Source organism: Eucyclogobius newberryi, unplaced genomic scaffold (assembly GCF_026437365.1).
Source record: "Eucyclogobius newberryi isolate DKJ021-1_F unplaced genomic scaffold, fEucNew1.0.hap1 SCAF_21, whole genome shotgun sequence".
Taxonomy (NCBI): Eukaryota; Metazoa; Chordata; class Actinopteri; order Gobiiformes; family Gobiidae; genus Eucyclogobius; species Eucyclogobius newberryi.
In genome coordinates, this window is record NW_027315846.1 from 8,553,299 (window position 1) to 8,565,343 (window position 12,045).

The 12,045-nt window shown below is 43.8% G+C and overlaps 2 protein-coding genes across 2 annotated transcripts; one reads left to right on the plus strand and one right to left on the minus strand.

Moving 5' to 3' along the window:
• Nucleotides 1–297: 297 nt before the first annotated feature.
• Nucleotides 298–6,467, plus strand: LOC140370472 (tumor necrosis factor ligand superfamily member 10-like). The gene is made up of 6 exons (XM_072457638.1): nucleotides 298–434; nucleotides 826–969; nucleotides 1,779–1,824; nucleotides 1,901–2,017; nucleotides 3,954–4,195; nucleotides 5,464–6,467. The coding sequence occupies exons 1-6, from the start codon at nucleotides 321–323 to the stop codon at nucleotides 5,671–5,673; spliced, it is 873 nt and encodes a 290-aa protein (XP_072313739.1). The 5' UTR covers nucleotides 298–320; the 3' UTR covers nucleotides 5,674–6,467.
• Nucleotides 6,468–6,797: 330 nt separating this feature from the next.
• LOC140370258 (E3 ubiquitin-protein ligase MSL2-like) lies at nucleotides 6,798–11,504 on the minus strand. The gene is made up of 3 exons (XM_072457327.1): nucleotides 10,516–11,504; nucleotides 8,645–9,999; nucleotides 6,798–8,531 (listed from the first exon to the last, which is right to left on the minus strand). The coding sequence occupies exons 1-3, from the start codon at nucleotides 10,655–10,657 to the stop codon at nucleotides 8,229–8,231; spliced, it is 1,800 nt and encodes a 599-aa protein (XP_072313428.1). The 5' UTR covers nucleotides 10,658–11,504; the 3' UTR covers nucleotides 6,798–8,228.
• Nucleotides 11,505–12,045: the final 541 nt, after the last annotated feature.

Here is a 12,045-nt window from a genome sequence, read left to right on the forward strand (position 1 = left end):
CGCCCCTCCAGCCTCCCTCTCTCTCCCATCTCTCCCATAACCTATATCCAGTATCACTTTTATACCTCCACAGCTCCTCACTCTCACTCTCTCTCTCTCTCCCTCTTTCTCTTCGCGCTCCTCCTCCAGAAAACCCGCTCTCCTTTTCTTTTTCGCGCACCGCTGCCTCGCGCTCCGCAACAGAAATGCGGCGGAGCTTGATCTGACTTGTCCCGGGACGCTGCGGAGCAAAACGAACTTTACTCCACTTCTTTTTCGTTTTTCCCCGCACCGATCTCTGTACTTTTATCTCCCCCCCCCTGCACGATACACGCGTTGACATGGCAGCGTTCGTCTCGCCGCAGTGTCTGGGAATGATTATACTCGGGGCCGTGCTGATTCAAACCATCGCCGTTTCTGTCAGTTTCATGTACTTCAGCCAGGTCCTCAGCACGGTAAGTGTGAGGGAGAGACGCGTTGCGGGTTCGATTGTCATGATCTGGGCTTAAATGTCGTGCAATGCGCCTCTAAAAAGCGTCGGTACAGTGTCCTTTTCTTGACATGACTTCGTTACAGTGGCACAAAGTGGCGTTGGCGCTGCTACTCAAGCCATTTCTTGCACTGGCGCGACCGGATTCACTGTAATAAGATGCAATGTGAAGTCCAAAAGTGATGCTGCGTAACAATTGTGCAACATTTACCATCACATTATACATTATTGCACGAAAAAGGCACATTTCTGAGTGAGAATACTGATTGTTGGTGGCGCGTCAGTGGCGTTTGGCATTTTACGCACGCGTTTTCAGTGTCGTTTTTAGTTCTTTTTTGCCTTTCTCTTGTTGTCAGATGAAGGAGAGTTTTTCCAGGAGCAGCGTGTCTTGTTTGATGAACTCAAATCCACCCTCCGGGCTCCGGGACAGCGCCGCCGAGGGGAAGAAGAGCGACCCCTGCTGGCAAGTCACACAACAGCTCCACTCCCACATAGAGAAGGTCCATCCACTATTGCCTTCTGTTTCTATATCATTTTAGTGTTGCAGGCTTTAAAGGTGCACTGCGTGACTCTTCTGCTTGTCTCCATGGTGATGTTATGGCTTGGGCTTTGAAATGGGAGTTTACACTTTATCCGTTACAGGTCAGATTTGTGGAAAGGCGACTCCGCGCGCCGTAAGAATGCTTGTTTTTTTAGGATTGTTTTGCTGTCAGGCCTGTAGCTGATAAAGTGCAAAGGGGGAGTTTAATGCCATATTGTGAAACATTTGAGTCGAAGCACTAGCATCTCGATCCGCGGAACTCGATACCTGCAGCTTATGGAGTTAAAAGGTCACAAGGTCAGGTCCTCTTTCAGCTTCATGACATTTGACATGTGCCGCCGCTGCTGATGATTGGAACTTGTTGAAACTGGAATCTATGTTTTTTTCCTCTGCTTTTAAATTAAAGCTAAAGGACATGTTAAAGACTGACAGCTGATTTATTCTCACTCTGTATTAATTTATGTTAAAGCAAATTGTTTCTGAGTTCACTGCGCGTTTAAAGCACCCCCAAGCAACATTGTAAATAATCATTTCTTCTTACTGTTTTGACTGGTAAAGGTAAAATAACATCTTCATGACGACAAGCACGTGGCGTACCTTCTACCAGAAAAGTGACATAGTGCACCTTTAAAAAGGGTCAATAGAGAGAAATACTATGCTATGCAAGTAGTACATTGTCATTGAAATCATCTTTTTTGACTTAAATATGTGTGCAATAAATGTGTGTTCACAAAGCACAACAAACTAAAATCTATTTCCTCTTTTTAGGCAATGGAAAACAAAATTCAAAAAGAGATCTCCAAAACTATGAAAAGTATGTCCAAATAGCTCATCTACATGTATTAGATCGCTAAACTTGATCTAAATATGAAATGCGTGTTCTGTTCCAGGTGAGGTGCCGGTCAAGTTGCCGCTCTTGCGTCCTGCGATTCGCGGCGTTCCTCTTTCCAAAGTGGCGGCTCATGTGACCGGAGTCGCATCGTCCACTGAGACCTCAGCAGCCGAAGGTGAGGGAATCATCATGAGCGCAAAAGGATCAAAGCAGCCCATCAATTTAGGTTTAAAAAGTTGATTTAGGAGTTTTATAGTTGTTTTTATTCCACCCTGATTTTAATCACAGTATTACATCTGCACATTACTGCATTATATGTTGAATATGACCTTTTGCTATTGTCATATCATCAAATCTAAAGGCAAATGTTAAAGAAATGAAAGAAGAACTTATGTATTTAACTCTAACTCGTTCCGAGCTTTGGTACATCATTAATATTCATTCACATTTCACCTCACAGTCATTCACAGAAGGCAGAGGAAAGCTGGGCTGGATAAAATACTTCATTATTAAATGCAGACAGCACGCAGGGGTCTGATTTTGTCACAAAGTGAGTGATGTATACTCTGTCAGGGATTTTACTCATTACAACAGTAAAGGCTGGTAACACAGGTTTAAAGGTAAATTATGTAAGATTTCCAGTGGGCAGCTGAACTTGCTTGTCTCCATGGAGATGCTTTACTGGGGAATTTTCCACATTAAAACATTAAACTTATCTAGCTTGCATGTAAATTCATTATAGGTGTTTTCTTGCTCAAAAATAATAATAATTGTGCCATTCTTACTCTGAGCGGGGTTGCCTCTCTATAGATCTGACCTGTAACTTGCTTGACCCGGTGTTGTCTCCATGGAGATAGAGAAAGCAAGGAGAAAAGGCAAGGCAAGGCAAGGCAAGTTTATTTGTAGAGCACATTTCATACACAAGGCAATTCAAAGTGCTTCACACAGCAGGAAAAAATGCATTAAAATCACAACGAAATGACAGAAATACAATAAAATGAACAAAATACAATCAAATGAACTAAATAAAAAAAGCAAGTGGCCCACCCTCCAGCAGAAAAGTTATGTAATGCACCTTTAAAGTCACGTTGTTATCATGCGATGCTCTGACACATGGAAAAGTGCCAGAAGGGTTTGGACGTGTGCGATCAGTGACTTCCGATCCGTCACAAAGCACATCTTTTAAAGCGTGTGCGTTCCTCGTCCGGGCCCTGAGGACTTCTGAGGGCAGAGAGGAAGAATGTGCTCCCGGCTGCTCCCCGTTTAATCCTCATACCTGCGTCCATCAAACCGCAGCTGCGTGCCCTTTTGTGAGCCCGACACAGGCGCGTTTCCTGCAGCCATTGTTTACCGGATTACTCATTACGCGCGCAACTGAAAGAGAGAATTGAAAGTGTTTATTTTGGCGGGCGGTTTGTTTCGGTAGTCTCTGTGTTTATGCTCACTCCTTATGAAGTTAATAAGTCGTTTCTTATTTACCATGAATGTTACACAGTGCGGCATTAAACTATTGTTCGATTAGAGGTGAGTTTATTGCTTTAAATACCTTGAAAAGCTTGCAATAACTTAAAACTTGCATGAAATTAATAGATAAATGTTTAAATCAAAAGTAGAACATTAGGTAAAGCAAAAATCTCAATGAGGACAAGGAGGTTACACAAGAAGAGTTACATGATGCACCTTTAATTTACTATATTATTGTAGATACTTTATTCAGCTGTTCCAACCGCACTTATTCATCACAATGATCTTTTTTCTCCCATTTCTTTCACGCTTTTTTGATTCATTTTATACGTTTCAATATTACTTTTCTCAACATTAACATACACACATTTATTTATTGCCATTTTACACACAAATAGACACAACGAATGTATTTTTTCACTGTTTGGTGCCGGGATTCAACCGACAACCTGCTGGTTTTTGGTCAAACGATCCAGCCAGTGAGCTTGAGCCACTTCCAACCCACTCTGAAATATATATACTATGATTTATGATTATATTTATGCCTTTACTATGATTTAAGTTGATATTGTAATTATTAGCTGAGAAAATACAGTGATTTTGACATGAATATTGAGTAATTCCTGTGTCCCGTTGTGTTTCTCCAGGCTCGCGGGGCAGTAGGGGTTACCTGGGGGAGCGTATCCGAGCGTGGGAGGGGCAGCGGGGCCTGTCCTTCCTGCTGAACATGGAGCTGAAGGGAGGAGAGCTGCTGGTGCCCAAGGCCGGGCTCTACTACGTCTACGCCCAGACGTACTTCAGACTGCCCTCTACTGGGGAGGCGGAGGTGGAGGCCGGGGAGGCCAGGATGGAGGACGGAGCAGAGCTGATCCAGTACATCTACAAAAAGGTTCGATTATGAAGAGATACAGCAGCATAACGTAGAAGATGAAGCTAATGTCCGTGTTTCAGATGTTTCTATTCATACACTGTGGCATGTTTGGACCTGAATGTGGCTGTTTTGCCAATTAAAATGATGATATTGATATGTGTTTATCTAGACAACTTGAAGTGCTGGAAAAAATAGAATAATGAATTAATATTTGCTGGTACACAATGTTTATGTGCCATCAAATGTTTATAAGAGGATTCTTCTAGCGATGTCATGATCAAATAATTTGATCATGACTCTTTTAAGAGAACGGATCTAACTTTTCAAAAGAGACCATAATTTTACACAAATTTCCTCTGAACAAACTCCAAAAACAGCATCAAAGCAGATTATGCAACACTCCACATGTGTTCGGCTGCTATTATTGAAATACAAAGAAACGCGTTTGGACAAATTGAATAAAATCTTCATATTGTGTTCATATGAGGTTCACATTGAGGTTCCGCAGGTCTTTCCTTCCTGCTGCTGCCAGACTGTATAACAAACACTGTCAGCCCTGAACATGTGCAATACTGACTGACTTAACCATGTGCAATACCGTCATATTCATGTGCAATACTGACTTAACCATGTGCAATACCGTCATATTCATGTGCAATACTGACATAGCCATGTGCAATACCGTCATATTCATGTGCAATACTGACTTAGCCATGTGCAATACCGTCATATTCATGTGCAATACTGACTTAACCATGTGCAATACTGACTTAACCATGTGCAATACCGTCATATTCATGTGCAATTACTGTCGTACTCACAAGCAATTAAGGCCATATTCATGTGCATATAACTGATGTAAATAAGAGTGTTTACTTTACCATTATTATTATTAGTATTATTTTGTCTATTTTTTACTTTACTTTACTTTGTTTTATTTTATTATTATTTTATTTTTATTTCTATCTTTATCTTTTTATTTTGAATTTTTTCCCCCTCCATTCCCTTTTAAGATATGAGGAGTTTTGTTAATAAGAGTTTTTGTTTTGTTTATAAGAGTTCTTCCATTAAGAGTTTTTTTTCAAACTTCCTATAAGTTATCTTATCTTATCTTAAATGTATGCATATAAATATAGTGAACAGACAGGCTTCTTAAATATATATAAATACAAAAAGAGCCGGTCCTTTGAATGACGCTCACCATTGTGCAATATGACACCAGTTTACGTTTTCATGACTTACTTTTGGTGCAATATGTAACACTGGCTTTGCTTTGTGGTGCCCAGATGAGCTCATACACGGTGCCCATTCTCCTGATGAAGTCCTCCCGGAGCGTGTGCTGGCCCCGGGGTCAGGAGCCCGGGCTGTTCTCCCTCCACCAGGCCGGGACCGCCTTCCTCCAACCGGCAGACCGCCTCTTCATCACCGTCAGCAACGCCAGCACGATGGAGATGGACGGGAGGGCCAGCTATTTTGGGGCCTTTCTTGTGGGATAGAAATGAAAAGAAAAACATTGCGACTACAGAAAAATTTTGAAAGCGCTAGCTGAACCGAGACCGGTTCCAGAGCGGTAATGCCCAAAGGAAAGACATTTTTGAAACCGTGCCAAAAGGGAAATACTCAACCAGGGTTCAAGTACCTTAAACATAATACAGAAAGAGAGTCGATCTTCAACTGTGGCAGAGCTGGACCAACAGGAGATGTGCATTTAATGATCCAAGAATGGAGACGAGGAGAAAGAATTGAGACTGGTTCATGTGGACAATTTCAACCAGACGGCAATGGAACGGTTAAGAATTTCTGAACAGGATCAAAAAGGAGAGACTTGTGGGAGTGTTTTCATGCACAAGGAAAACATCACAAAACGATATACTACGCCGAACAAACATTGACATTTATTGCTGGTCAATAATGGCTTGTTGAAAGCTGCCGCCGTGTCAATATTGACTTGATTTATACACAACTTAGAGGTACACGGTGTAAGTGGAGGGTTGGCCACCTGCCTGTGTCCGTGGAGATGTTTGCCTGTTTTTCCAAGGCTAGAAAACGCAAGATGTGTAAGTTTAATGCCTTATTATGGAACATTCCAGGCAAGCCAGAAAAGTCATATCTGCACCTTTTAAGTATGTGAGTTTCAATTTGTATGCAGCAATGTAGCTTATGATGTGGAAAATGAGGCAATCCATGAGAATTGAGTTATGTACAAAAGTATGTGATTTTTGTATAGAGTTTGTACAGTGTCAAATATAATATATTGTCATACGGATAAATAAATGATTTTTTTACCATGTGTTTTCTCACAAGATTCTGAGTGTAATGTTCAATATTAGTGTTTGGTGGTTGCACTGGAAAAAAATAACTATGTATTAATATCTTTACATTTGTATCAAGTTGCCGCAAACATTTTAAACCCTCAGTATTCATGACAATATTATGACATATAATTATGCTCAGTATCTACAGGTTACGCTATATTTTCTTACAGCATGAAATTCCCTGCATTTGATTGTCAAAAGTTGCCAGAATAAATCCTTCTTCAAATCTTGAGCTGTGACTCCAGGAACGCCACAGGCCGGTCACATTTTAACATATACTTTAGTTAGACAAAAAGGCAACAAACTGAAAAAGTAAAAAACTATCTTTTATTTCATGTTGTAATACACATTTCCATATTATGGCAGTGAATGTTTCAGCAATAATAAGTCGCTCCTTATGCAAGAGCTTTTACATGAAAACAAAAAAAAAAACAATACCAAAACTCAACTGGGGTTCAAGTAATGCCCAAACAAAAGACATTTTGAAACAACGCAGAACAAAGGTTGCTTTCCGATCACACGGTTGCGCTACCCGCTCACTGCTTCCTCACTGGTCAAAGATGCATCGGTCATGGTTTTGGTCGCTGTGACTTGACTTCATTCATAAAAGGATGTCGTTTGAGCTGAGACGGTAAACAATAACATGGGGACAGCGAGCGGCCTTGGGGTGGGTTTTAGACGGGCGTGAAGGTGCTGAACGAAAAACAAGTTAAACACAAGTACAGTGGAAGCAGTTATTGAACATTTGGTATCAAAAATAGTTTGAGTTGGTCTTGTATCATCAGTCGGGGACACTACAGGCGAAAAGGTAAATGCACGCACAGAGGGTAAGGTATAGTATAATCTTGTCAATAACAACCTATGGCTTTAGTTCATCTAAGCACACAACCATGTACAACCCTCGTTATAATATAGAAAACAATATTGTAAACGTGTGTGCACAAGGGCTCGGAAGGCTCCTTGTTTGGTGCTTCTATTGCTATGGTAACCGATGAGTGGGATTTTTTTTCTTTTTTAGCTCGTCATTTGGCCAATCAATGAAACGATGCGCTTAGTCTACGATGTACCTCGCACGTTGACGACACAGTAAATCTATGTTGTGTACACATTATTTTGCTGCCCCCGCACGGTCGCCGTGGAGACGAATTCAATCTCCTTTCGACAGTACGTGGTTTGAGTGAAGGTTGATGATCTATAAAAAAGGCATACAGTCTCGTGTGTGGGGAAAAACAATGGTCCATAGATTAATCACAAGATTCGTTCACAATTAACATACAGGGGTTAGTATTGGTTGTCATGATACTGGTAGCTGGAGACAGAAATACTTGATCATACATTTAAAAAAAAAAACCTGGTAGGCTCGTGTGGAAAAATCGGATACAGTTTCCTAATATTGCTGTATACAGTATGGATGTGGTCTTTCTATTTGAGAGAGGGGGAAAAACACCCCCCTAGCGGTCAAAACGTGGGAACCAAAGAGAGAAATGTTGAACTGGGGACAGGCAGTTACATACAGGAACACACAGGCACAAAACAGGAGGCTTTGGCACACCCATGCTAGTCTTACCACTCAGCATTTTCAACACAGAAGAGCAGAGAACATACAGGACAGAACCATAGCTGCCTTAGTCGCCCCCCACTGGTTTGAGGAGGGTGGTGCAGATTGACAAAAATAACCAGTTCTCACATTCAAATCGACAAGCTCTCCGTTTTTTGTTTGTTTTTGTTCTTTTTCATTATCCAATGAGCAGCTCCAGACTGTCCTCATAGCTTGGCTCCTGTGGCGAGCTGGGCGACAGGAAGGCTGTGGGTACTGGTGAGCCTGTCGCCGTGGTGACATTGAGGAGGGTGTTGCCGCGGATGCTGGTGGTTGCCGGGTTACGGAGTGCAGCCGCTGCCGTGATGCTCGTCAGGTTTATGCCCAGAGTGAGCCGCGTCTGCTCCAGCGCCTTCTCTGGCACCGCAAACGCCTCCAATTTCTTCTCACCGTTTGCCATGTAGGAGTTCTGGCATCCGCGACATATACAGTCCAGACAGGCCTGCCAGAAATATACACATTTGAAATGATTTCAGAATTCATCTATGCCAGTACAAAAGTTGACCTTATAATAATAATAATGCTGTGCTATACTTAGTAAGTTAATTTTCTCACCTTGCGGTTTGAGTAACAAGGGCAGCGCTGCCCCCTGCAGGTGAGCACAGAGGGGTTCTGTGTGGCCCGGCCGCACTTGCAACCCTTCTTCTCCACTGGTTTCTTGTATGGAGGCCGGACGGGTGCGGTGGGGATGATGCAGCCTGACATCAGACGCTGTTCTTTGTTACGGTCCTTGGATTTGGAGCCTCCACTGCTACGAGGCTTGGCATGGGGCTTTTTAGGGTTTGGGTCGACATGCTTCCTGGCTTTACTGTGGTTCTGTACAGGTCGACTGGTTTTGGGAGGAGTCCCGTTGGAGAGGGAGGAGTACGTGTGTGCTGGGACAGTTATAGAGGGCACAGAGGGCTGTGTGTGCAGCATTGTGTGGGAGGGGTTAGTATGTACATGAGATGTGGAGCCCTGAAGGATGGAGGAGATGGGCAGGGGCTTGATCTTCTCTCTGTCGCTCTCTGAACGGGAGCGTTTGCGGTTAAGGCGGATCGGTGGAGGGTCAAGGGTGGGTGTGTGTGTGTAAGCACCATGTGCTGTCACTGTGTTAGTCCTGTCTGTTTGGATCTGTGTGTAGTTATGGGTTGAGTCCAACTGAATGTACATCTGTGTGTGCCCTCGGTCTGAGCCTAAGAGTGTCCTTTCTGAATGAGGAGAGTCTCTGCCAGGCTGAAGAGGGTCTAAAGTCTGTAAGACCTCCTCCACACTGAGGAGCAGCACCTCTCCTTCCTCCAGCTCCCTGCTGCCAGCGTCCCCATCCCTGAGAGAGCAAATGGTGCCTGTGCTTGTGGTTAGAGGAGCAGTGGTCAGACTCAGTTCCAGGCCCCCACAGCCCGCAGTAGACACGGAGAGGGCAGTGGGCGGCTCCTCCACCAGCTCACACACCTCTAGCTCAGGAGACGAGGGGTCCAGGTCCTCCAGCAGCTCCCCATTACACTCCTGTGGTCCGTTTGAACATGGTGTGTCTGAGGAGCTCTGAGAAACAGCAGTAACCTCAGTGGACATCGCTGGCGCTTCGGTCGGCGTGAGGGACTCTGGAGCAGTAGAAAACATCTCCTCCTGCACCAAGTTTAGATCATCTATCACCTCTTCAGACACCAACACCTCGTCTAACAAGGCCATGACTTCCGGAGAGCCTCCCACACTGCTGATAGACTGCAACAGCGGCGAGTGCAGCACATACACACAGAGCTTCCTATAGCACTGCACAAGCAGAGACAGCTGCTTGTTCTCCTGGAACAAAGAGTAGTCCTTACATCGATTACACGACAGTCTGACCCGCATCTTCTGGCCTTTACAGCCCGAGCAGACGCTGTGCCCACAGTCTGGATGTGCAGGAGAGATGGGGTCCTGGAGAAGTTTACCTGAGACAAGAACAGCAACTATTAACAAGTGCACAGTGTTTTTGTTAATGCATTTGACAGAGACATACCATCATAATAACCAATAGTAATGTACACTCAAATATAAGAGGAAGCTATATTAAGCATTTTTGGATGACAAATATGTTATGCTTAAAATATCTTAACTGATCTCCCTATCATAGATTAAAGTGTTTGAAGTAATTGTGTCAATACTGGGCGCTTGGATGCACAAGCTGAGCCAGTGTTAATGGGGCACTCTCTGCGCAAAATAATATGTAAATAAAGCATGAATAGAAACACATGGTTCTGCAGCAACACAACAACAGAGGAGTCATCTGTCCTGACTCGAGCACAGACGACTGCGGTTACCAAGGAGACCGCGGCGCGAGCACGATCAATCACACGCACGCCCACGGACGTCAATAACAGAAGCGTGTTATTAGTGCTTTACTTGCGCCGCGCCGGGATGACATTATGATAAGGACGCGGTAATAACGCGCACGGGGCGGTACTCACCACAGACGAAGCACGACAATGACTGTCGTAAGAACGGCAGGAGTGTGAACATGTCGGACAAGGAGTGCGGCTGCCGCGGGTCACACTGAAGCACGGCCCGGCTGGCGGACACGTACAGAGCGGTGGCGTTCAGTCCGTTCATCGCTCCTCCGCTGCTCTGGAAACACGGTCCGGGGAAAATCTACTCGCTGCGGCTGAGAAAGGCCAAGACCGAGCCCCGAAGAAACAACACCGCGTAGTGAAGCAATCAGTCACCCGAGTGTCTCAATGCATCCATCGTATGAATTATTAATAAACAGCACAAGCTGCGATCATCGTGAGGGGGCTACACACGCACGTTCACACGGCAGGTGGCTATCTAATGTTAGCACCGCCTGTTCAATGCATTGTGTGTCAACAAAGCACAGTTTTAGAAGAATAGGGGGTTCGTAGTGGGTCAGAAATGTGCGCGGCCTTGCTCTATCTACTCACATTGCGCCCGTGGACGCATTAGTCCCAACAAAGAATTACGTGATCAAACGATTCATGATCCAAAGGTTAGCATTGCCGTGTTGATGCTAGCTCCTGACATCAGCCAAGCGTTTAAAACCAGAGTTGACTTGTGGGAACATAAAATCCAAGCAGAATCCAAAAGAGGGTCTTCTTTGATGCAGTAGTGGTCAATGTACCGCCTTAAAATGTCCAAATGTGTTTAGAGGGAAAATAGCAGTGATCCAGGCGCGCACTTCATGTAAACAAAGCTAACCAGTTAGCGTTAGCGCGGCTAACCAAATTGCAAGCAGAAATCTACGGTGATCCCGAGCCCCTGGAGTCGCTCTCAGCTGCAAATATAGAAGGGATTTTCAAGATCCCGTGTGAAACTCTGCAGATTATATTCACGATAGGATAAGATGTTGTGGTCGCCTCTATAAACATAGCTAACGAGCCGTTTTCCCAAAGCATCAATCATTTGCTATTCGACTTTTTTTCTTCAAAGCGACAGGCATGAAGATCACGCGAGAGTTGTTCGCATGTTGGCTGGGGATACTCACGCGATATTTCACCGTGTTACCCTGGTTACAGGTCCACGAAGGATGTGCAAATTGATGAATTGACGGCGAACATCATGGAAATTTATTGTTACTGCATATATTCTTACACAATCTGTTGTCATGGTGGAAATACTGAGTAGAATGATCGAGAATAGCACATGAGTGATGTTAAGGGGCTACAATGCCACATTTGCTGGGGAATAAGCTATTTATTATTGCATGTTTCTGTACAACACAATCAATTAAAATGTTATCTTCCCTTTTGGTGGACTTGCTATGTATATTTTTTTTTACCATGCCATCATCCAAATGTATCCGTTTTGACCTGTCAACATTACATATGATTAGGTAGTTCTGCTTTAACATTCATACCCATCAATTTGCATTATATTATGATCTTTTACATGGATGTGTCGATCACGATTTCACCGACCGGAACCATAAATAATATCTGATTTTCTGATTGGCTGAGAGCACCATCCCCCGGTCCCCATTGGCT